Source organism: Xiphophorus hellerii, chromosome 23 (assembly GCF_003331165.1).
Source record: "Xiphophorus hellerii strain 12219 chromosome 23, Xiphophorus_hellerii-4.1, whole genome shotgun sequence".
In the NCBI taxonomy this organism is placed as follows: domain Eukaryota; kingdom Metazoa; phylum Chordata; class Actinopteri; order Cyprinodontiformes; family Poeciliidae; genus Xiphophorus; species Xiphophorus hellerii.
The window spans coordinates 26,567,312-26,594,174 of NC_045694.1; the positions used below are offsets into that span (position 1 = coordinate 26,567,312).

A 26,863-nucleotide genomic window follows, 5' to 3' on the forward strand; every position below is an offset into this window, starting at 1 on the left:
AACGGACAGTTTACACAGCGAAATACGAGAAAAGAACAATCAAAACACTAAATATGAATAACTGAAAGGGGAGAAAGAGCCCTTTTTTTGTCAATCAGAGTTCAGTACTCTCATTGCTCGAGGAACGGGGCCGTACTCTTATGTGTTCTAAACGTTGATGTCTTCTTCTAAATGCCAGGAGATTGAACAGATCTGGGGAGGGATGAAAGGAATCTTCTATAATGCTGAAGACTTTCATTTGGTATCTATTGGTCTCCAGAGAGAGGAGAAATATTACAATAACACACATCATTACCCTACAATTAATTTGTACCGCAGTCGGTCGCCATTATCTGCTACTATTGACCAAACATTCGCTACACTTGGTTCTGCCAGGTCTGTAAATCCAGATCAAAGGTCTGCAACGTGTAGCTCTTACAAAACCAAATGATATTTTTATTATAAAGTCAATAAGAAATGGCAGTTTTGGCAGTTACCCTGTATGTTTTAATGAAATATCTTCACAGCGTATCTACAGAAGGACACCAATGGTGCAAAGTGTTTTTTAACATTGAACCATGAGCTCTACATTTCAAGTCATCTACCCATCTTTCTTCATTTTCCATATTATAGATATTTTTTTTTTTGTAAAAGCAAAATGCTCTTAAGATAAAAATCAATAGTTTAATTGAATTAGCTTTCAAAACAAAATTGAATTTTTTTTGGCATCTCTAGACCAGTTTTATTTTGTAGCAACGGGGGTAAATGTTGCTCTTTATACATAAAAGGTCCTAGTTCCTGTTAAATGGAGAGTTTGAAGGGCAGATGAGCATCTTAATGTCTTTATTATGTTATTATTTAGATTTTGTTTTGCAAGGAGTCCTTCCTCAGCAGGTTTGTAAGGCCCACAGTGTGTCTTGCTGAGAGGTAGGAGGTGGAAGGTTTTCATTTTCTGGCTCATTGATGCATTTGCCTTGTTTGCTTTGCCTTCTCAACAAGCTGTCCCATGAATCAAATCATAAAAATGATACATTATTTTATTTCTTTTTTTTTTTTTAGCAAGTAACATCTAAAATCCACAATGGGCTTCTGTATTAGACTACTAGTGCACTCTACACATCTGACCTTTATGGAGGCTGCACAAGGTACAACAGCAAACACGGAGCTCTGGTCAGATGAAACCAAAATTAAGTTTTCTGGACGACATGAAACCGTCCCCACTGTGAGACATGGAGGTGGGAGCATCATTGGGAAAACTGCATGTTTCAGAAAGTCAAATTCAAGACTTTTTTTAATGCCACCTTGAATGAAATTTAAGACAAAAAAACTTTAGATCCTGTCATATTACAATCAAGCATGGCAAAAACGTACATTTTTGGTGTCTGTCTGCGGCAACTGACAGCAATTTTGTGCTTTTGCACTTTGCATGGCTCTCTACAACTTTAACACCCGTAGTGACTAGCTTAGACGTTTTCTCTTTTTTTGCACAGAATGTGTCTAGCCTCGTATGTGTTGGCAACAGAAGTGAGACAGTAGCGAAAACTAACATTGTCCAGCCAACAATGAATCTGCGCTTACCCAAATAAAGCATTTGACTAGTTTGCTACATTTTTAAATATACATTTGCTAGCTGGCTAGCAAGCAGATATTAGCAGCTGGTTAGCGGTAGCCTGAAACCCCTTGAGTCACCTAACGTAATGAAGATATCTGCAAACGACTCAAACTTTTGCCTGTGAGAAAGAAAAAAACTTACATAAATGAGATTTCATAGTATTGCCATGATGAGATTTCAGAACACTCATTAACACATTTAAGGCCAAATGAAATGTTTTTTTATTGCCCTTAAGACATTTCGAGGCCTTAATTTTAGATTCGCAAACACCCTGATAACTAAAGAATGATTTTTTGCCCCTTTTAAATATATATATATATATATATATTTTTCCAAATCTACATTTTTAAAACTCATAGTTTAAGACAAAGGTACATGATTTGTAAGACTTCTTAAGGATGCACAGACACTGTAATCACGCTTTTCTTCATCAGGGGCAAAAGAAGTTGGGATGTTTTAAAAAAAACATGGATGGAGCTAAATGCAGGACAATCCCAAAGGAAAACATTGACAAAAAGAGTTGAGCCTCAGGTGTAGCATCAATTTCCATCACTCTAAATCAAACGAGAGCGGAAACAGGATGGTTTAGATCCAAGCTTCTTTATTTGTGCAAATGGCCCAATTTGGTCCAACTTGGGAGTTTGTGGGAAGACGAGAAAACTTCAGTTCACAGACACGTTCCATTCAATATGATTGAGCAAAAGTGAGTCTTTCGATCCACAAAGCTGGTGCAGACGTACCCTGAAAGAGATACAACTGCATCTCAGGGAAAAGTGGTATAACAGAGTGAATCAAAAACACACTACATTATTTAGATCTTTTCTCAGAGATTGCAAAAAACTATGTTTGGAAGTAGATATTAAACCAGCTTTGTGTTGTTGGTTAGTTCGTTGTGTTGGTAAGAATTGCTTGCAAATCTCCTGAGACGCTCGTGTTGTAATAAACGCTAATAGATTTGAGGATATTAAGAAGATTCTCCTCACTTCTGATCAGCTGAATTTGTGGGAAACGTAATTCGATACGCTTCGAATGTTTTTCTTAAGAGGAGTGCTGCGAGAACATGAGCCCCAACACACACACAGCCACACACACACACAAGATATTTTTAGCTCGCCCACCTCTGTGCTTTGGCATTGCAGTTGCCAGTGGGATAATTAGCAGGTTCAAAAGACCTCCAAGATGATTCACATTACAATTATTCAAAATTGAAAAGCTAACCCCACGGCATCTATGAAATGACCTGTGTACTTTATAGCGTTCTGGACGCAACACCAACAAAGCAGGAAAAACAAGTCAACTGATGCAAAAACTATTCACCATTGGCAATTTTTCCTCTACGCTGCTTTTTATAGTTGGACTATATATTTCTTTTAAGCCAGCAGATTATCCATCATGTTAATACTTCCTATATAACAGTCACTTCCTGCCTTGGCACGGCAAACGGTGACCGTGAGCCGTCATCCATCAATTGCGGACCAGTCTCTGGAGGATGAGCCCATCCCATCCCCAAGATTGGGAGTTTTTCCAGCTTCGCGCTCCTATGCAAATGACTTGATTTAGCGCAAAGTCAGTTCAGACAGAGTTCAGCCAACCTCTCAGCTCAGCAGCAATATTTCACCTCGGAAAACAACAGACGCGCCTCATCGGTCCCGGTGACGGGGAGAGAGAGGCTGAGTTGCTACGTGCCGGTACCTGCAGGCTACGGCAGCGGGGCCCGCTGTGGGAATGGGCTGGCTGAGAATTGATTTTCCTTCAAAAAGTACAAAAGAAACGCAGGGCCCGTTTTAGAACAAATGTTTATTGTTGCTGTTTTTTTTCTACAGCACATTAGATCATTAAACATTTAGTTTTAGTAGTTTTATTCAAAAGAAGACAAGCAGAAGAGGCGGGGGGGGAAACACACTTAAGTGTCACATTACGTTCAGAAAATTGAGGGTGTAATTTGGCTTGTTTATAATGACCATCTTTCAAGGCATAATGTTGCCTCCAAGTTATAAATAGGCTCAAATGGCAATTCAGAACTATTAGGCCAGATTATTGGCTAATCACTCTTTGTTCAAACAAACTTCAGTCTCTATAAAGATCACTGGAGTTGTGTTTTGGGACAAGCAAATGAGCATCGTGTCTCATTATCTTCTTTAGAAAACATTAAAGTTTTAAAAGAAATTAGTTCAATGTATTTCCACTTGTAAATGGTTTCAAACCAAACAAATACAATCTATAAGATTTCTTACTTAAATAAAGTCAGGAACAACACTTGCGCAGAAATAAAGCAGCATAATAACCTGTTCAGTTTAGCATCATTTCTGATAAGGAATACACATGACACTTTGTTCACAGGAGACTGAGACGGGCTTCTGTTTACAGCGAGGTGGAAGCTAAAGGCAAGTTGGACTACATGCTAAAAATCACAGCGCCATCTAGCGGACTGGCATGACAACTACAGCAAACTCAAGACGTCTTAGCTGCGCTGTCTAAACGTGGAACGTTTTTCCCCAATCAGCATCGGAAAATACAGACAGTTTCCAGTCTCGTGTAAACGTAGCTCAAGTTGAATCTAGTTTCTCTCTTCATACGAAATGATAATCACATGCTTTACTAAGAAAATAAGTCAAGTTGCTTTGCTGTTGCAGCACCTTCAAGCATTCAGCATCCTGAGGTGAGTGAATCTTCACTGGTGTAGAGTGCGCGTCTGCATAGCTTAGCATGAGATTAATATATTATTAAGGTCAATGCTTGGGTATTTTGCGGCGTTTATGTGTTCCAGCTCTCACTTGTAATGTCAAGCTTCGGGGAAAATTAAAACATGTATCAAACAGCATTAGGTGTAGAAGGTGATGCTAGGGAATTATTTATATGCCATTAAAATACAAGACAGATGCACAATTATGTCCTTGGACTTTACATCACATGGTTCCTTGGTGGCTGCTGGGTAGGTACGCTTAAACGTAGAAGTAAAAGACAGAGATAGAAAGTGTTTTAATTTAAATAAATAAATAAAAAAACAAGGGTCTTTGCATGTTTTTTGTTATTTCTCCCTGATAGCACATTGAATGCTTTTCGATCTTGTTTACAATACAAATTGTTAGAGAGTAACATATAATTTTGGGAGATTAGTGATCGGCCAATATTTACATGTGAGGGTTGATCTTATCTACCTCGGCAAAGGTCTAAAAAATCAACCACTGTCCTCTTTTGCTCTCCATAGAGAGAGGTTTTACTGACAGACCGGCCAAGCAGGTCATGTCTGTACGTTAACAATAGTCACAGCACTGTTGCCACTTTATAAAAATAGCAACTTTCTAGCTATTTTTAGCGACATTTCAGACCCCCCAAAAAAATGGCATCAGCCAAAATCATACAGGTCAGGTTTTTTAAAGATTGATAATTGCTGGTCGGCTAGAAAACTGCAATTGGTGAACAACTAATCTATTCACCAAGAGGTGGGGAGAAAACAGTCTGTGATTTGTACAAAGGAAAAGTTCTGTTTACATTTTTGTAAGCTCCAAATACCCTGAACACTGCTCACACACTCTAGTGGCAATCTGGTCCAGCTAACTGTTTGAAAATACAACCACATTTCATAAATCAGAATATGCTTTCCGACAAGGCTCACTTGTCGGATTAAAGAGACATTTTGAAAAGGAGAACCTTTAAGTAGGTATTTAAAATGCTTTTCATTAACCCACAGCTCTACATTAAAAATGCTTTTTATTGGTCTTAAACGTTGTCATTAGCTTTAAGTGGAAAATCATCATAATTCTCAGAACCGTGTCCAATTAATCCACATAATGTGTTTTAACTCAATGGATTGAGTTTCAGGAATGAATGAACTTTTCAATAACATTCTAATTTGTTGAATGTGTCTGCACAAACCAATAGAGGCATTCCCTAGTCGAGACGGCGTCCAGGACACAGACGCCGTTTACTCGCCTGTGATGGAGGAAAAAACTGCTTCTGCATTAATTTCATCACCTCCAACCGATGGATGGGTTTGTAAACTACGCTTTGATTACTTCTATGTATTTATTTCAAATGTATGTGAGCAGGAACAAGATGTGAAAGAAACTATTCTCCCGTCTATAACTCCTCAAACCAAAGACTGGCGCGCATGTCCAATCCCTGGTCAGGTTTGTAGACGTCTATAACTTACGACACAAAAAAACCTACATAAAGCAGTAAAATAACACTTTAATGTATTCAATAAGTTAATCTGTAAAGCTACCATTGCAAAGAAACTTATTTAAGGTGGCAAAATAAGAATGCAGTGAATAAAAATAATAATAATAAAAAACAACAGAGTAAAGGTGTTGATCTAGTTGGAAGTTTCAGTGTTCGCCTATTTGTCTCTGTTGGAGCCATTTCACCCCGCCGAGACGTGAAAGATGAAAGGTCAGTCAACTGTTCTGAGCTGCATGGAGGCAGATTATATACGAAAACCCACAAATAACTCCACCTCTCTTGTAATTCTAGATCTATGTGGGTCGGGCTGACCTGCGGTGCTTCGTCTATTTCTGTTCAAGCGATGCATCTGCCATACATTCAGCGTTTTCACCCAGCTTTCTCTTCATGCGTTTTCACCTCGCTGAACTACAAGCGGATTCTAATACTTTTATGACGTTAGTTTGTATTTATACGCATTCGGTAAGTCAGCAAAACCTTTGGACACACCCGCTAATCTAATATCGATGCTGTAACCATAATGTATAACATTATGGAACAATTTCCATGGCAGCAGCAGCCTCTTCAATCCGCAGCAAAGAAATCAGATGTGTTATATCCTAGCAAAGTCTTTAAAAAGTCAGGAAATGTAAAAGCAGTTTTAAAACTACAGCAACTTCTTCTCTAGGTCAGGATCACTTTATGTCCATGTCATGATTTTGATGAAGGAAACTTTAATATTTGGTAATGTTGGTAGAAGCAGAAGAACGTAAAGTCTTTAAACAAGAGGTGTATAAAACGTTTTGTCATGTGGCCTAAAATTTTCAATAAAAATATTATATTTAAGAAATAAAGTCAACAAAAATGTTGCGATTTTTTCTTTACCAACTAAACTAAGCATAAACTATTTTTAATTAAACAAAAAAAGTACCGTAATCAGATTTTGTTTTGCACAAAAAAGAAGAAAAGAAACCTACATCCAATACTAATGGTTTTCGCATGTCTTCCCTTGTTAAATGAAAGGCCTAGAGTTTGCTTATTATTTTGAAGAAAATTGAAAAAATATTTGATCCGGTTCTCAGCAATAAAAACAGGTCCTAGTTCGGTCTTCATTTGAAAACAGTTGTTGTATTCAGACAAGTTTTAATACGGCAACTAAAAGCAGATTTTGGTGCGCCGGGGTGAACTTTAGAGTGCGAGTCAACGAGTGGAGGTGCTACTAGTTACCATGGCAATAGAAGAAAACCAGAAAGATTGGAAAATATGATCACTCTGTGTTGCAGCTAACATTTTTGTAAGCAGATTTTTGTCCTACTTTATTCTTGAATTGTGGTCGTGTGGTCGCAAAAACTTCATTCCGAGGGCTGCAAATGGCCCCTGAGCCCCACTTTGAACCCCCGTTGCTTTAAAGTAACCCACATGTAAAACACTGACTCTGTTTTTCTATTTCAAACTAATATTACCTGATAAAAGCTTCAAATTTTCAGTTTTCTCTCCTGCTGGCACTGTTATTTTTTCTAAGTACGCTAGCCAGCATGTGGCTGGATCGCTTCATGTATTAATCAAACAGACGTGAGTCCCTTAGTATTGATCTCCTCGTCTACCCTTGAACCCGAGGCTCTTCCGCTGACTTGAAAAGTCTAAATGGGAGAAATATTCTCCAGGGGGCCTCGGGGGCCAGCGTGTACAGTAGTACATTAATCAATCAAAATGAGCGGAGGCCTAATGTGCTAAGAAAAGTATACGGCGCTCCTGCCCTGTCAACAGTGCTCTCTGCACCATGAAAGGAAAAAGAAAAGGCCTCTTAATGTCGTATTTTGAATCAAATTTTGGTGAAATGTTTAGTTCCAGTCATATCTTTACCATAATTTATAACAGATCGTTTGTGCTATTCCAGAAAGTCAGTCTCGGGCCCGGTGTGTGTCTGTGATTTATTTCAGCGGCACGGCTCTGAACCCGCCTTTCCATCATGTCACGAGAAAAAGAAGAAGAAGAAGAAGAAAAAAAGAAAAGAATAAGAGTATTCTGACCCAACCATCTGTGTTATGACTTCTCATTGGAAAACATAGCTGTTTCACCCAGGCCAAGAAAGAAATCTTGTTAAATTTTTCTACTGCTGTCAGACTTCACTGAACTTTAAAAAAAAAAAAAAAGTTATGAAATTCAATTAAATCGTCCGTTACGGGCCTCCTTTTCTAATAACGTCACTATTTTAGAGTTACACAGTGTTTCTGCTTCTCATATGTTTTTAAGGGAAACAGCAAACTCATTACAGGGTCATTGGGTTCAAACTCTAATTATATTCTGTTGGAGCAGAAAGTGAGCTAAATTCGTGGAGCCAAACTCTCTGGCTCAGGTTTGAATTTAGATTAGAAAACTAAAGCAAAACCAGAGTTTCTGCAGGTTTCACCAGCTCATATTTAAAGGCTTCTAAAGACAATTTTAAGACCATTATGACGAGAATTTCACAAATATCACAACAGAAATGATATTTGTTGTGACAAAAGAGAATTGGATTATATTGAATCTAACATCGTATGGATTGGCAGTGGCGAAGATGAACATTGTCCAGCCAACTTCTGGTAAATTTACACTTAGCCAAGATAGAAGCACAAAAAGCTAGCTAGCTGGGGTATCTTTCACAAAACGTAAAAGATGTTTGCGTGCGACTCAAACGTTTTGCCTGACAAAAAAGTCTACATAGAATAGTCCAGCTACAACGAAATGTAAGACCTATGATTAAAACCAACTTACATTTTTAATGAAATTAAGACATTTTAAAGGCCTCAATTTTAGATAAATGAGATTAAGACTTTTTAAGGATGCCCTGGTAATTAAAGCGTGTGTTTTCTGCCCAATTTTTTTCTTTTGCAAACCTACATTTTTAAAACCGTCATGGTTCGAACTTTGAAAGGCAAACTGAAAGGTGACGTATTCAGCTTTAAAAATTGGAGCCTGAACAGGGAAAACGAGAGCGAGTAAGAAAGGCTAATAGAACCATAAAATTACTTTTACATTATTATTATTATTTTAATGGTGACTTTGGCCCACATGGCAAAAAATGCTTTTGGACCTCACCAGACTGTCACATAAAATGCTTTTAAAATGCACAGAGGTTTTTGGTCACTTGAAATATCTAACTTTCTTATCTAGTCATGATATTAAAAAAGTAGATACAAAGGTGTATGATAGTCTGGCATATGAAGATGTGCTCTTATTGCAAATCTCTAAACCCCATTTTTAGAACAAGTCTTTCATTACACCAGGCTTCTTTTGTGCCTGCTAGCAGGGATAAAATCCATACATTGCTTTTAAAGTAATCCATGAGAACCTGCTATTGATCCCTGTGCTAACAGAAGGCCAATATATGAACGCTGAAAGAACAACTTCACTGAAGACAGCCCTTTGAAAAGCTGCTAGCCGTTCCAGGTATAAATACATTTAGATCAGTAAATGTACCTGTGACAAGACTGAAGACTAAATGAACACAAATAACAGCTTTCACAAAAGATAAGGCAGTCAGATCAATAAAGGTGAAGTTTGGCGTGCTTTCCAAAGCTACATGCATCTAGAGACCGCTAAATTAATCAATTTGATACATTCTGTACTGTAGAACATGTCTGCCTCCATCAGCACTGATGCTAATGTTTTGCTTCTGCATGTAAGAGTTGGGTCATAAGTGAGGCCTGCCCAGTAGGATCCTTCTTGTTGTTATTCAGAGGCTCAGTTCACCTTCAAGGTGGACCTGAAGGGTTTCTTTCACAACGGCAGCCCGTTACCCAGTCAGGTCGCAGAGCCTCGGAGAGTTGAGAGAAAAAAATAATGCAGCGGTCCTTCATTACGCGAGGCAGCACTTCATGTTGCTATGACGATGTACTCTGCCAGGTACAGAACCGTCATCAAGAGACGGTTACTCGCCTCTGTGGTCGTATCACAAAACCTTCGTTTAAAGCAGCTTTGGTACGACGTACAATGTACTGTTTTAAGCCGAACCTCATATTATACCATTATTCGCTGATAAAAATATATCTGGAGTGTTGTTTTGATTCATTTTGATGCATGTTTGACAAATCCTTTAATCTCCATGGCAACCATTCAGCTGTGCAAAAAACCTGGGTGGTCCTGGCCCCGCCTTCGAGGCACAGCTCCTCCTCAAAGCTGCAGTTTCCAAGCAGCCCTCCACAACTCAGCTCCTTCAGACTAGCCAGCAGCAATTAGCAAACACCTGGTGGAACTGTGCATCAGCTGAGCTCATTATAGGAGCTACTTCTCAGAGCAACGCTGGTAAAAACGTTGTTAAAGGGTTATTAGAGGAGCCATGTTGGGATGACTTCCTGAAGGCGGAGTTTCAGAAAGAGCAGGAGCTTCTTAAAGAGACAGAGACCCAATTTCAAAGCGTTAAACTACAAAGTCCAATTTTTTTGTAAGTCATTTTTAGGATTTTTCTAACGACTGAAGGTGACATAGTTACATGATTTTAGCTATATGTTATTAGTACCTTTAAAGTACTAATAATACAATATGAAAACAATATTTTTCAAATTGGGTTTTCTATTCCATTCACAATATGAACAATTAACATTGTGGCAAAGTTGAATGTTTTCAAAAAAAAAAAAGTTAAAGTCACAGCGGGTAGTCGGTCCAGACATTGTAAACAACCACGTGTATGGCTCATTTTGCTCAAAAACATCTTTTCATTTTTTTTAACGACTAAGGTAACATCCAACTCCAAGTGTGTATCCATTCCAGTATTGGGACAGGAAGATGAGTGATTGTGGAAATAACAGAAAAGACATCAGCTACAGAAAACATCTGTGCACTTTTCATTTATTTCTTGTTTTTATTATTATTATTACTAAAAAAACAAAAAAAACATAACAGAAGCAGCAGTGTTTGCAGAGCCTTTCCTTCCTGTTCTCATCTAGTACTGAATGTATAAAAGTTTCATGAAGCACTGCTTCACGTGTTTAAATAAATGAGCCGTCTCCGGTGTAAACTACTTCTTATTGGGGCCTGCCATGCAAAGCAATGGCAGGAACCTATTACTATTGTCGGCAGAAAGTGTCTCTTTAATTGGGGCCTGCCATGCAAAGCAATGGCAGGAACCTATTACTATTCTCCCAATTCTTTATTTTTCTTCCGTAACCGTTAATGCGGCTCATACTGCTGCGTGCACACCTACAAATGAGGTATCAAAACGTGCAGAAAATTCACGCCATTGGAGCTATTACTTTTGGTGGGATTCGAGGTTAACATGGCGACATAATTCGCAAAAAACTACGAAAAAAACCCCATTATAAGTCAATGGGAAAAATCCTACAAATACCCTATTTTTGAGGATTTTCTGTGTCGTCACGAATTCACGTAGAAATGCCATTCAAATTTCATTTTGTAGATACGTCCGTGATCTCTTCGAAAGTGAAGACGGCTCGTCGATACCAATTACGGTTTGTCCACAGTTTGTCTCTAAGCGACCCAAAGTTTCTCATTTTTCCTAAAATTAGAGTGCGTCTCTTCCTGAGTGCCCCTCTGCTAGAGTGAGAAATTAAGACAATTTTTCACCCCAAAATAATTTTGAAATCGCCATCACGCCTACAAATATCGCACGATTGGTATCAAAATCGGTCCTGACATTGATACGCATGTCTGCTCCGGTAAAATGTTTTCGAAATTTATCTAGACCGTACGGTTTTCTGTCACGGTGCTTCAGAGCAAAGTCATGCGACAGGATTTTCTGAGGCTGTCTCAGGCTCTCTCCCATGTATTTGACTAGAATTTCAGATCTGGGCACAACATTTCTTTCTCTCATCGCTGTTATTGCTGTGAGTGACGTAGAGATATGAATCTCGGGACTATCGCAGAAGACACATAGCCCTCTCATACGCTTCAAACGGTTTTCGAATATGTATTACGGTTCCCGAACGGAAAGGATTTGTTCCCAATGCTTTTTTTCAGTTAAACTGGCTGGCTGAAACAGAGTATTCTCTGCCCCAGCCTGTATGACTAACAGTTCACACTTTGGTGAGAAAATTATTTACCATAGCAACGGAACTCAAGAGGCTATTGGCTGGTGGTTAGGACTACAAATACGCATCACTGTAGTTCTATCTATAGTGGAACACACAGTTGAAACAGAGCAGGACTGAACTGGCCTTTAGAACTACTTGCTGCTATGGGCTGTATATAACTGATTTAACTCAGTAACTGTTACACATAGGATTAGTTTGGAACTTTAAAATTAAGCATACTGAAAATTTCAAAATAAAAGCCTTGAATATTTTTACATGATGTAATTGCTCTTTTTGGCTTTGTATGACTTTTTCATCCAAAGCACTGTTACACATGGTATTAGTTTGGCCCTTTGAAATGAAGCATACTGAAAATTTCAAAATAAAAGCCTTGAGAATTTTTACATCAGGTAATTGCTCTGTTGAGCATTATATAACTGATTTAACCCAATGACTGTTATACATGGGATTAGTTTGGACCTTTGAAATGAAGCTTAACTAAAAATTTCAAAATAAAAGCCTTGAATATTTTTACATCATGTAATTGCTCTTTTTGGCTTTATTTGACTTTTTCAGCCAAAGCAATGTTACACATGGATTTAGTTTGGCACTTTGAAATGAAGTTTTACAAAAATTTCAAAATAAAAGCCTTGCCAAAAATTTTAAATCATACTGAATGGTGCACGTCCACCTTACTTAAAGTTCTTGTGATTCTCCACATGCTATTGATTACATTGCAGTGTTCTTTAGCATTGATGCTAATTTTTAGCATGACAACGCCGGGCCCAAACCGACGGGCACGGTTTGGCAGGCCCCGGTTAAATTTCTTCAGAAATTTTCTAGTTGGGGCCTGCCCATAGCAATGCATAAGGAGAGCAGTACTGACTTGCGAAGCAAGTCAGTACTGCCTCCATGCATTGCATGGCAGGCACCTATTATTCTACACCCAATAGAACGTCTCTTTATTATTATAGTTACTTATTCCGCTACCGTTAATGCGGCTCGTACCGCTGCGAGTCCACCCACAAAAGTGGTATCAAAACGTGCGGCTTATTCCCGGCATTGGAGCTATTATTTTTATAAGGAATCGGACTTACGATGGCGACGTAAAAAGCGAAAAACGAGCAAAATTACCAACTGCCGAAACGCAGAGCCTAACTGACACCAACTGCCGTTTTTTTAGAGTGAGAAATGAAGAGAATTTTTGACCCCACATTAATTTTGAAATCACCGTCACACCCACAGATATCGCCCGATTGGTATCAAACTCGGTCATGACATCGATACGCATGCCTGCTCCGGTAAAATGTTTTCGAAATTTCTCTAGGGCTTACGGTTTTCTGTCAAGGTGCTTCAGAGCGAAATCATGCGCCAGGATAACTGACGCTCTCCCAGATTCACTTCCATGTATTTCTGAAAAATTTCTGAGCTCTGCATGCACCATTTTTGTCTCATCACTGCAATTGCTGTGAGTGAGCTACAAATATGAATTGCGGTACTATGGGAGACGACAAATAGCCCTCTCATATGCTTCAAACGGTTTTCCAATACGTCTCTCGGTTCCTGAACAGCAAGGAGTTGTTCGGACTGCTTTTTCCATATAAACCAATGGGGTGTCTCACAAAGATAGAAATCTTTTTCCACCTCTCTGTGTCACACACACATGACAGTTAGCAGAGGATTGATAACCATAGCAATGGAACACAGGAGGGGATTGGCTGCTGGTTTGGACTACAAATACGCATCACTGTAGTTCTAATCAATACCCAGTTAAAACAGAGGGCTGAGCTGCCATTTAGAGCTACAGGCTGTTTTGGCCAGTAAATAACGGATTTAACCCAAACACTGTTAGACATTTTAATTAGTGTGATCATTTAATATGAAGCTTATGTATTTTTTCAAAATAAAAGCCTCAATATCCCCCTCACGTTAATGCACCGCCGTAGGCGGTGCAATAATATTAGCATGCATTATATTTTTCTCTCAGGTTAGGGCATTAGCATTAGCCTTTTACCTTAAATAAGCTATTAGCTATTTTCTTACTTATTAGCCATGTTTAATATACTGAGTGGAGTAAGTCAATTACAGACAACATTCTAATGATATCCCACATGCTATTGACAGCATTTAGAGAAAGATATGTTCAGCCTGCTTTGATCAGAAAAACTAACTGCTTCAAACAGTTACAATTCTGTCTCTCCCTCTCTGTCTCACTCACATGACAGCTGAACTGCTCTTTAGAACTACAACGACTGAAGGTTAGAACTACAACATGGCGGACACTCAGTGCCTACAAAAGAGGTCTGAGCTGAATGTCAGAACTTCAACATGGCGGAACTGTCAGTTACTTCAGAGGAGGACTGAGCTGGCCTTTAGAACTACTTGTGTTTTGGGCATTATATAACTGATTTTATCCAACCATTGTTACACATGGAATTAGTGTGGCAATTTAAAATTAAGCTTAATGAAAATTTCAAAATAAAAGCCTTGACAATTTTTACATGATATTATTGCTCTTTTGAGCATTATATAACTGATTTAACCCAATGACTATTACACATGGGATTAGTTTGGCCCTTTGAAATGAAGTTTAACAAAAATTTCAAAATAAAAGATTTGAAAATTTTTACATTATGTAATTGCTCTTTTTGGCTTTACGTGACTTTTTTATCCAACCATTGTTACACATGGGTTTAGTGTGGCAATTTAAAATTAAGCTTAACAAAAATTTCAAAATAAAAGCCTTGACAATTTTTACATCATGTAATTGCTCTTTTTGGCTTTTGTCGACTTTTTCATCCAAAGCACTGTTACACATGGTATTAGTTTGGCCCTTTGAAATGAAGCATACTGACAATTTCAAAATAAAAGCCTTGAATATTTTTACATCACATAACTGCTCTTTCGAGCATTATATAACTGATTCAACACAATGACTGTTAGACATGGGATTAGTTTGGCCCTTTGAAAGGAAGCTTAACAAAAATTTCAAAATAAAAGCCTTGTCCATTTTTACATCATGTAATTAGTCTTTTTGGCTTTATGTGACTTTTTTATCCAAAGCACTGTTACACAATGGAATACTGTGGGCATTTAATATGAAGCTTACTGCAAATTTCAAAATAAAAGCCTCAACATGCCCCTCAGGTTAGTGCACCGCCGCAGGCGGTGCAATAATATTATTCTGCATTATCTTTTTCTCTCAGGTTAGGGAACTGCCTTGCGCAGCAAGGCAGTTCATTAGCATTAGCATTTTAGCTTAAATAAGCTATTAGCTATTTATTTGACTTATTAGCCATGTTTAGTATACTGAAGAGAGTAAGTCCATTATAGAGAACATGCTAGTGATGTCCCACATGCTAGTGACAGCTATCATGCTAACATTAGCATTTTTGCTCATTTTAGCTGATACACTCACTTTATCATACTGAATGGTGCAAGTACATGTTAGTAAACATTCTTGTGATTCTCCTCATATGATTGCAGCTTTCTTTAGCATTGATACTAATTTCTAGCATCAGAACGCTGGGTCCAAACCGACGGGCACACTTTGGCAGGCCCCGGTTAAATTTCTTCAGGAATTTTCTAGTATCTTTATTTATTTTTCTTCCATCACCGTTAATGCGGCTCGTACCGCTGCGTGCACCCCCACAAAAGTGGTATCAAAACGTGCGGCTCGATGCCGAGAAGGGAGCTATTATTTTTATAAGGAATCGGACTTACGATGGCGACGTAAAAAGCGTCCAACGAGCCAAATTTCCAACTGCCGAAACGCAGAGCCTAACTGACACCAACTGCCGCTTTTTTAGAGTGAGAAATGAAGAGAATTTTTGACCCCAAAATAATTTTGAAATCGCCCTCATGCCCACAAATATCGCCCAATTGGTATCAAACTCGGTCATGACATTGATACGCATGCCTGCTCTGGTAAAATGTTTTCGAAATTTCTCTAGGGCTTATGGTTTTCTGTCAAGGTGCTTCAGAGCGAAATCATGCGCCAGGATAACTGACGCTCTCCCAGATTCACTTCCATGTATTTCTGAAAAATTTCTGAGCTCTGCATGCACCATTTTTGTCTCATCACTGCAATTACTGTGAGTGAGATACAAATATGAATCGCGGTACTATGGGAGACGACAAATAGCCCTCTCATATGCTTCAAACGGTTTTCCAATACGTCTCTCGGTTCCTGAACGGCAAGGAGTTGTTCAGGCTGCTTTTTCCATATAAACCAATGGGGTGTCTCACAAAGATAGAAATCTTTTTCCACCTTTCTCTCTCACACACACATGACAGTTAGCAGAGGATTGATAACCATAGCAATGGAACACAGGAGGGGATTGGCTGCTGATTAGGACTACAAATACGCATCACTGTAGTTCTAATCAATACTCAGTTAAAACAGAGGGCTGAGCTGCCATTTAGAGCTACAGGCTGTTTTGGACAGTAAATAACGGATTTAACCCAAACACTGTTAGACATTTTAATTAGTGTGATCATTTAATATGAAGCTTATGTATTTTTTCAAAATAAAAGCCTCAATACCCCCCTCATGTTAATGCACCGCCATAGGCGGTGCAATAATACTAGCATGCATTATATTTTTCTCTCAGGTTAGGGAACTGCCTTGCGCAGCAAGGCAGTTCATTAGCATTAGCCTTTTACCTTAAATAAGCTATTAGCTATTTTCTTACTTATTAGCCATGTTTAATATACTGAGTGGAGTAAGTCAATTACAGACAACATTCTAATGATATCCCACATGCTATTGACAGCATTTAGAGAAAGATATGTTCAGCCTGCTTTGATCAGAAAAACTAACTGCTTCAACCAGTTAGAATTCTGTCTCTCCCTCTCTGTCTCACTCACATGACAGCTGAACTGCTCTTTAGAACTACAATGACTGAAGGTTAGAACTACAACATGGCGGACACTGAGTGCCTACAAAAGAGGTCTGAGCTGAATGTCAGAACTACAACATGGTGGAACTGTCAGTTACTACAGAGGAGGACTGAGCTGGCCTTTAGAACTACTTGTGTTTTGGGCTTTTTATAACTGATTTTACCCAACCATTGTTACACATGGAATTAGTGTGGCAATTTAAAATGAAGCTTACTGAAAATTTCAAAATAAAAGCCTTGAATATTTTTACATCAGGTATTTGCTCTTTTGAGCTTTATATAACTGATTTAACCAAATGACTATTAGACATGGGATTAGTTTGGCCCTTTGAAATCAAGCTTAACAAAAATTTCAAAATAAAAGCCTTGAGAAGTTTTACATCATGTTATTAGTCTTTTGAGCATTATATAACTGAGTTAATCCATTGAGTGTTATACATGGGATTTATCTGGCCCTTTGAAATGAAGTTTAACAAAAATTTCAAAATAAAAGCCTTGAATATTTTTACATCACATAACTGCTCTTTCGAGCATTATATAACTGATTCAACACAATGACTGTTAGACATGGGATTAGTTTGGCCCTTTGAAATGAAGCTTAACAAAAATTTCAAAATAAAAGCCTTGTCCATTTTTACATCGTGTAATTAGTCTTTTTGGCTTTATGTGACTTTTTTATCCAAAGCACTGATACACATGGGATTAGATTGGCCTTTTGAAATGAAGCATAAAGAAAATTTCAAAATAAAAGCCTCAACATGCCCCTGAGGTTAGTGCACCGCCGCAGGCGGTGCGATAATATTATTCTGCATTATCTTTTTCTCTCAGGTTAGGAAACTGCCTTGCGCAGCAAGGCAGTTCATTAGCTATAGCATTTTAGCTTCAATAAGCTATTAGCTATTTATTTGACTTATTAGCCATGTTTAGTATACTGAATGGAGTAAGTCCATTATAGAGAACATCCTAGTGATGTCCCACATGCTAGTGACAGCAATGATGCTAACATTAGCATTTTTGCTCATTTTAGCTGCTAAACTTACTTTATCATATTGAATGGTGCAAGTCCAGTTTACTTAACATTCTTGTGATTCTCCTCATATGATTGCAACTTTCTTTAGCATTGATGCTAATGTCTAGCATCAGAACGCTGGGTCCAAACCGACGGGCACACTTTGGCAGGCCCCGGTTAAATTTCTTCAGGAATTTTCTAGTATTATTATTTTTTTTTCTTCCGTAACCGTTAATGCGGCTCATACCGCTGCGTGCACACCTACAAAAGAGGTATCAAAACGTGCAGAAAATTCATGCCATTGGAGCTATTACTTTTGGTGGGATTTGGGGTTAACATGGTGACATAATTCGCAAAAAACTATGAAAAAAACCCCATTATAAGTCAATGGGAAAAATCCTAGAAATACCCTATTTTTGAGGATTTTCTGTGTTGTCACGAATTCACGTAGAAATGCCATTCAAATTTCATTTTGTAGATACGTCTGTGATCTCTTCGAAAGTGAAGACGGCTCGTCGATACCAATTACGGTTTGTCCACAATTTGTCTCCAAGCGACCCAAAGTTTCTCATTTTTCCTAAAATTAGAGTGTGAGACAGGGCCATTAGATCTCGGCTAGAGTGAGAAAAGAAGAGAATTTTTCACCTCAAAATAATTTTGAAATCGCCATCACGCCCACAAATATCGCACGATTGGTATCAAAATCGGTCCTGACATTGATACGCATGTCTGCTCCGGTAAAATGTTTTCGAAATTTATCTAGATCGTACGGTTTTCTGTCACGGTGCTTCAGAGCAAAGTCATGCGACAGGATTTTCTAGGCTGTCTCAGGCTCTGTCACTAACAGTTCACACCTTGGTGAGAAACTTATTTAACATAGCAACGGAACTCAAGAGGCTATTGGCTGCTGATTAGGACTACAAATACGCATCGCTGTAGTTCTATCTATAGTGGAACCCTCAGTTGAAACAGATCAGGACTGAACTGGCCTTTAGAACTACTTGCTGCTATGGGCTGTATATAACTGATTTAACTCAGTAACTGTTACACATGGGATTAGTTTGGAACTTTAAAATGAAGCATAATAATAATTTCAAAATAAAAGCCTTGAATATTTTTAAATCAGATAATTGCTCTGTTGAGCATTATATAACTGATTTAACCCAATGACTGTTATACATGGGATTAGGTTGGCCCTTTGAAATGAAGTTTAACAAAAATTCCAAAATAAAAGCCTTTAATATTTTTACATCAACTACTTGCGTTTTCAGCATTATATAACTGATTTAACCCAATGACTATTACACATGGGATTAGTTTGGCCCTTTGAAATGAAGTTTAACAAAAATTCCAAAATAAAAGCCTTTAATATTTTTACATCAACTACTTGCGTTTTGAGCATTATACACTGCTCAAAAAAATAAAGGGAACACTCAAATAACACATCCTAGATGTGAATGAAAGAAATATTCTCATTGAATACTTTGTTCTGTACAAAGTTGAATGTGCTGACAACAAAATCACACAAAAATCATCAATGGAAATCAAATTTATTAACCAATGGAGGCCTGGATTTGGAGCCACACACAAAATTAAAGTGAAATAACACTACACGCTGATCCAACTTTAATGTAATGTCCTTAAAACAAGTCAAAATGAGGCTCAGTATTGTGTGTGGCCTCCACGTGCCTGTATGACCTCCCTACAACGCCTGGGCATGCTCCTGATGAGGTGGCGGATGGTCTCCTGAGGGATCTCCTCCCAGACCTGGACTAAAGCATCCGCCAACTCCTGGACAGTCTGTGGTGCAACGTGACGTTGGTGGATGGAGCGAGACATGATGTCCCAGATGTGCTCAATCGGATTCAGGTCTGGGGAACGGGCTGGCCAGTCCATAGCTTCAATGCCTTCATCTTGCAGGAACTGCTGACACACTCCAGCCACATGAGGTCTAGCATTGTCCTGCATTAGGAGGAACCCAGGGTCAACCGCACCAGCATATGGTCTCACAAGGGGTCTGAGGATCTCATCTCGGTACCTAATGGCAGTCAGGCTACCTCTGGTGAGCACATGGAGGGCTGTGCGGCCCTCCAAAGAAATGCCACCCCACACCATTACTGACCCACTGCCAAACCGGTCATGCTGAAGGATGTTGCAGGCAGCAGACCGCTCTCCACAGCGTCTCCAGACTCTGTCACGTCTGTCACATGTGCTCAGTGTGAACCTGCTTTCATCTGTGAAGAGCACAAGGCGCCAGTGGCGAATTTGCCAATCCTGGTGTTCTCTGGCAAATGCCAAGCGTCCTGCACGGTGTTGGGCTGTGAGCACAACCCCCATCTGTGGACGTCGGGCCCTCATACCATCCTCATGGAGTCGGTTTCTAACCGTTTGTGCAGACACATGCACATTTGTGGCCTGCTGGAGGTCATTTTGCAGGGCTCTGGCAGTGCTCCTCCTGTTCCTTCTTGCACAAAGGCGGAGGTAGCGGTCCTGCTGTTGGGTTGTTGCCCTCCTATGGCCTCCTCCACGTCTCCTGGTGTACTGGCCTGGCTCCTGGTAGCGCCTCCAGCCTCTGGACACTACGCTGACAGACACAGCAAACCTTCTTGCCACAGCTCGCATTGATGTGCCATCCTGGATGAGCTGCACTACCTGAGCCACTTGTGTGGGTTGTGGAGTCCGTCTCATGCTACCACGAGTGTGAAAGCACCACCAACATTCAAAACTGACCAAAACATCAGCCAGACAGCATAGGTACTGAGAAGTGGTCTGTGGTCCCAACTGCAGAACCACTCCTTTATTGAGTGTGTCTTGCTAATTGCCAATAATTTCCACCTGTTGTCTATTCCATTTGCACAACAGCAGGTGAAATTGATTGTCAATCAGTGTTGCTTCCTAAGTGGACAGTTTGATTTCACAGAAGTTTGATTTACTTGGAGTTATATTGTGTTGTTTAAGTGTTCCCTTTATTTTTTTGAGCAGTGTATAACAGATTTTATCCAATGACTGTTATTCATGGGATTAGGTTGGCCCTTTGAAATGAAGTTTAACAAAAATTCCAAAATAAAAGCCTTGAATATTTTTACATCATGTAATTGCTCTTTTTGGCTTTATTTGACTTTTTCATCCAAAGCACTGTTACACATGGTATTAGTTTGGCCCTTTGAAATGAAGCATACTGAAAATTTCAAATTAAAAGCCTTGACAATTTTACATCAGGTATTTGCTCTTTTGGGCATTATGTGATTTTTTTATCCAAAGCACTGATAAACATGGGATTAGTTTGGCGCTTTAAAATGAAGCTTAACAAACATTTAAAAATAAAAGCCTTTAATATTTTTACATCAACTACTTGTGTTTTCAGCATTATATAACTATTTTAACACAAGGACTATTACGCATGGGATTAGTTTGGCCCTTTGAAATGAAGTTTAACAAAACTTCCACAATAAAAGCCTTGACAAAATTTTAAATCATACTGAATGGTGCACGTCCACCTCACTTAACGTTCTTGTGGTTCTCAGCGTGCCACTGATTACGTTGCAGCGTTCTTTAGCATCGATGCCAATTTGTAGCGTGACAACGCCGGGCCCAAACCGACGGGCACGCCTTGGCAGGCCCCAGCTAAATTTCTTCAGAAATTTTCTAGTTACCTTATTGTATTCCTGTGCAACACTGTAGAGTAATTAGGGGGTAATTAAGTGGAATCATTGATTAAATACCAAGCCAGGTGGGCAAGTCAATCAGGGTTTGAAACATTTATGTTCTTCTGAAAACTCATTAAATAGGATTTGGAGGGGGGTTTTTTTCTCCAATTTTTAGAAATAAAAACAAGAAAACAAACTGGATCGATGTGCAGAAATAAACCTTCGGGAAACAAAGAGCTTAAAAACAAGTTGACAAATATGAAAAAGACCAAAAGAACCTGAGTGGATTTAGCCTTTCTTATTATTCAAGCTGCTTTTACAAACATAACATTTCTCCACTCGTTGTAATGAGCCTAAATATTTCCTGTCATTTTGAGGTTGTCAAAATTATTTCTAATCACTGAATGTCAGAATAATGAGATTATTTTATGGAGACTTTTGAATCAGATCCAGTCAGAACTTTACACAGACAAACATTACCGTGACGTTCAACAATTAGTGAAGCCTCAGACGATGACATCACAGTTTTATAAACCTATGATGAGCTAATTGGCCAAATGTAAGTTGGCAAACATATCAAAATGAATTCATATCAATTTTGTTTGACTTTGTTAATGTGGCTGGGAATTTCTTGTGACATCTGGAAACGTATTAATATCATTAAAATGATGAAAATGATAAAACAACCTTTAAAAAAAAACAAGTTATTTTTTTTTAAAGGTTGTTTAAAAAAAAAAAAAAAAACTTTCTGCAGCACAAACCAGCACAAAAGTTGCACAGTTGACTGACACCGTATTTCATTTGAGTTTGTAAACAGGTACTGGTCTGTTGACCTTTTATGACCTCTGGACACATTTCTTAATATCTCTAAACTGACAGCGGCACAAAAAAACATTTTTGCAGCACAAACGTTAGACACCAGTTTCGTCGCGAAGTCTCACTCACCTTCCCATGTACCGCGGGTCCGAACGGGAGTCTCCGTGTCACCATGGAGATCAGAATGCAAAACATCGCCGAGGAGAAGGCAACGGCGGCAAACACGAGGCCCCAGGAGAGGCTGCAGAAGTAACAGGAGCTCTCCGCAGACGTGCACACCAACACGTGCACGGAGGCGAGGAGCAGGCACAAGAGGTAGAAAGGCAGGGAGAGCAGGGAGGAGAGCACCGGAAGGTCCACTGCCGCGGCGCTGCTGAGGGCTTCGGGCATCGCCAGCAGTAAGACCAGCAGGAGCTGAAAGGCCAGGGGAGGAAGAGGAGAGGTGAGGAAAAAGTTGGACCAACTTGGATCAAGCTGTCAGGTTAAAAAGAAGGAACCTCATCTCTCTGTTGTGATGTTTATACTTTTATGCAGTCTGTAGACGTCTTTAGGTCAGGGGTCGACAGCTACTATCCCGCAATTTTTATTTGCATCCCTTTTGCAGCACACCTGAATCATACAAATTCCTTCATCTCATGGTGTTTGAAGTCAGTCGAATTTAAGACATTTTAAGATGCTTTAAATCCACCTTGAATGAAATGTAAGCTCTAGTTTAAAGGTCTATTTTTTCAGGTACATTTTCAAAACAAGGAGCTAGCAGGTAGCGTGTCTGCTGAAGTCAGTTTAAAATGTCAGTTTCATGATCATATTTTATTTAAAATATTAGTAAGGCCCTAAATTACAGCAACTACTCTGTCTCACACAGTGCTTAGACGTCACCCTCTGCTACTAATGTAGATGATCACTGACTGCTACCTCTTCTTGTTTTGTAGTTCTTAAAAGAAATCCCACTTAGCTAAAACCAGTTTCTGTAGGTCGCTATCTGCATCCTAATTACAACAATGACTGTGAATGTAATTACATGATTTATATGATCCCAGCAATTTGTGAATAGCAAGAAACAATGATTTCATAATTTTTTAAAATCTAGTGTGTGTGGAGTAAATCAAAAAACATTTCAATTTTGCTTGCTGCATTGAATAACAAGCTAACTTTACATTTTTACCCCAGCATTATTTTTAATGCCAATTCTTGTTACTGGCATTAAAGCTATCAAAAGTTTGTAATCTTCCGAGTTTCTCCTTTCAATTTTTACTTCCTGCACTTGTTGTGTGGGTTAATGAGCCAAACCAGCACTGCTAAACGGGGGGCCGGGCTCCCCCAGCAGACGCTCTAGGGGCCTCACCTGGAACACAAACACCATTCCTGCGATCATGGAGTACATGTCGTATTTGCCCAGCTGTTTGCTCAGAGCAGAACTCATGGCAGCCAGCGCCTCCAGGTACTGCTTCAGGACTTTTTTGCCCATGTTGGTCAGAACCTCAGAGGTGTTTCCTTCCAGGTAGAGCTTCATCCAGCTCCCATGAGCCTTTTCTGCCACACGAAACTGTTCGAAGCCGGCCTCTGGATCGGACAGGGTGAAAAGGAAAAAAAAAAACAAAGTGGAAATATCTTGTTTTTTATTTGTTTTCAAGACGAGGTGATCTATTACTGTGCTTTTTTAATTTAGTAAAACAGTTTTTTCTGAATTAGTCATTCCCTCTTTTCGTTTTTGTCCTTCCGTAGCATTAATGCTGGAAAAACTGTGCAAACTAAAACAATAATAAAAATTAAAAAATTTTAAAAAATAAATAAATCACATTGGACAGGAATTGTCGTGTGCCTAACAAAGACCAAAAGCTGACAATCTCGTTTTCCACTTCGGTTCCCTAAAATGCCTGAACGGATCTTTCCATTTGAACCCTTTCATGCATCGCGGTCACTGCAGTGGACAGATATCTGAAAGCCATTTTCTTGCGCTTCTTGTGGATTTCTATGTTATAGATGCTGAAGTGGACACTAGTGCACCAGGCAATACACTATCAGCTACTGGCCATCCACTGCAAGTGGCCAGTCTCTCCTACTCTAGACAACTCTTGCAGGTAGAACAATATATATACTGTACTGTATGTATATATATAGCGACATCAACTAACCCCTAAAGAAAAATACTACTGAAGTGTTTTCCAAATAATTCTGTATTTGGAGAAAATTACAATTGATCATCTAGAAAAAAATCCTAGAAAATTTTTTTTGCTTAACAAAAAAAATGACAATTTAAAAAAAAAAAGTTCCTACCTTTTCTTTTCTATGCCTCAAGGAAATCAAAAACAGTTTGGAATAAAATCCAGCCATAAAGGATCATAATTCATGCACTAAAGGGTTACAATTTCGAAGCGGCTCTGAACTTACAAGGCCACTAGATGTTGCTTCTAGAAAAACAGACCAATCAGGCGTAACTTTATGAATTAGAAGTGTACTGGTCCCCGTTCTCCTATCGAAACATCTCCGACCCGTTGAGGCGTGGACTCCGTTCGACCCCGGAGGTTGTGAAGAAGTATCTGCTGACGAGACGCGACCAGCGGACGCTTCAAGTTTAACTTTCAATGAGGGGCGCCCCCACGGATGGATTGATTGACTAACAGTGGACTACCGATCGATCAATGTTTGACTGGACTGAGATCTGTGGAATTTGGAAGACCAAGACAACGGCTCAGACTTGTTGCCGTGCTGCTAAAATAATTCGTGGACCTGTTTCAGCTTTGCGATGGGGCGCGTCACCATGCAGAAAGACGTTTCGTCGCAACAAAAGCCTCTACAAACAGCCGCGACGCGCTTGTCTTTAATCAGGAGGAAATCTTTCTGACCGTTTCTGTAGAAATCAGATCCGTGTAATCTTATTTACGACTTCATCCGTCATTTTGGACATAATGATGTTCTTTTGAATAGGGAAAAAAATCTATTCAGTATTTTCTTCTTTTTTTATGGTTCTGTGTCAACTTAAAAAAAAAAAAAGCGAGTTCGCCCCTGGTGAGACCATTTAGCCTCATGAGCAATTTGTCTGGTCGCTTAGAGAGACCGGCTCTGACTCATTCAGCACATCAAATGATGCCACCTCACATTTTACTCCAACGGCTTCGAAGCCGCTCGAAGGTCAGAGCAATTTGTTTCAGCTCCGTGAAAAACACGCAGCATCTCCTATAAACAATTATTTGCAATGTAACACCCATCTCGGCAGCATAAGCATAGATGTGATAAATAGGGACTGAGGCTCTGTCAGACAGAAAGGGTTAGAAGAAATATTAGAACCTTAAGCCGCAGGCATGAATTACACAATATGGATGGCCCCGGCCATGCATCATCCGTCTGAAAGTACAGGGATTGGTTAATGGCTCCTCCAAATGCCCGAGGTTAGAAGAACAGGAGAGGGAAAAAAACACAACATAAAGATTGAAATGCTCGAGACAGGACCCGGGAATGTGGCAGAGGAAGAATTAAATTGGAAAGGGGTTGTTTAAGCCTTGCATCATCTTTTTTTTTTTAAAAAGGCCTGCTTTCATGTCCTGAAAGTTATTTCTTGTGAAAAGCGAGAAAAACAACTCAAGATTTTGAGATAACGCAAGACGGGCCGAGTTGGAAAATGCCGGCCCGAGGAGTCGGGTGGAGAAAAAAAAAACGCTCGATGCATTGCAGATCTGCAAAAAAAAACACAAAAACCCTGAAAAAAACAAAATCCAAACTGCACCCCGAGACTCCAAACCCTGAGCACCAGAGGAGGAAGATTTGTCCGACGGGAGGGTTATCAAAACACCCGAGGCAACGGTGGCAAACACATCCTGCTGCATAATAACTTCCTGATTACCCGAGTGGACGGATTCAGACAAATCAACACATCCAAATGTAGGTCTACTGAATTTATTTCCATTTTTTTCCCCTCCCATCGCTATGGAAACCCATGGACTAAAATAGAGAGGGAAATGAGGTGCCATTTGTGTTTTTTGTTTGTTTCTAAATGCAACGTTTGCTGTTTGGGAGACATCTGCTTTAGACATGAACACAGTGAACCTGATGCATCATCTGAACTGGGTACTGAGGGGAAAAATACACACACACACCCACCCACACCCACACACACACAGGGGTGACTACAGATTAGCAGCAATAGTTAATGCTTCATGATGCAAGCATTTCTCACGCTAGCTGTGCTGAGATCCTCAAGATGCGTAGCAGTATGCCCTCCATTGTGCCTGATAAGCTTCTTGTTTATTTGTTTTTTATTGTAAAGTTAGGGTCCGGTTTATGTGGGGTGTTTCTTTTCACCGTCTCATCAAAAGTGGTCCAACGAAGAAACAGCGAGGAACTGGAAACAAGTTTGTAAATGCATGTGGCTAGCTTAAATACATAAATAAAGTTCAAAGAATAGCAACTTGTGTTTTCCGGATTTCTAGCCTTAACAGACTTCCGGTCCTCATGAATGCTTGATTCCGTTGGATATGTAAAGTAACGTAAAAGGGCAAAATGTTTGGGTCAACATACACAGAACAAACAATTACGGCACATCTAAATTTAGCTACGTGTAGATAAGACAGCTCCGACTTCAGCTAAAATATTTGGTAACTTTATTTGAAGGGGTGTTCTTAAGACTGATACGACTCTGACACAAATATTTAAGATGAAGGAGTCTTCATGGATGTCTATGACTATTGTTATGAAGCGTCATTCGGTAAATTATGACACTTCTAATTAAAAGT

At 39.3% G+C, this 26,863-nt stretch overlaps 1 protein-coding gene across 1 annotated transcript in view; it reads right to left on the minus strand.

Annotated features, from left to right (window-relative positions):
- pigg (phosphatidylinositol glycan anchor biosynthesis class G (EMM blood group)) overlaps window positions 1-26,863 on the minus strand; it is a 114,636-nt gene that overhangs the window by 43,402 nt on the left and 44,371 nt on the right. Inside the window, exons 7-8 of the mRNA XM_032554954.1 lie at window positions 23,479-23,696; window positions 22,263-22,547 (exon numbers count right to left, since the gene is read on the minus strand). Coding sequence (XP_032410845.1) covers window positions 22,263-22,547; window positions 23,479-23,696 — 503 coding nt within the window. The remainder of the gene's footprint in view (window positions 1-22,262; window positions 22,548-23,478; window positions 23,697-26,863) is intronic.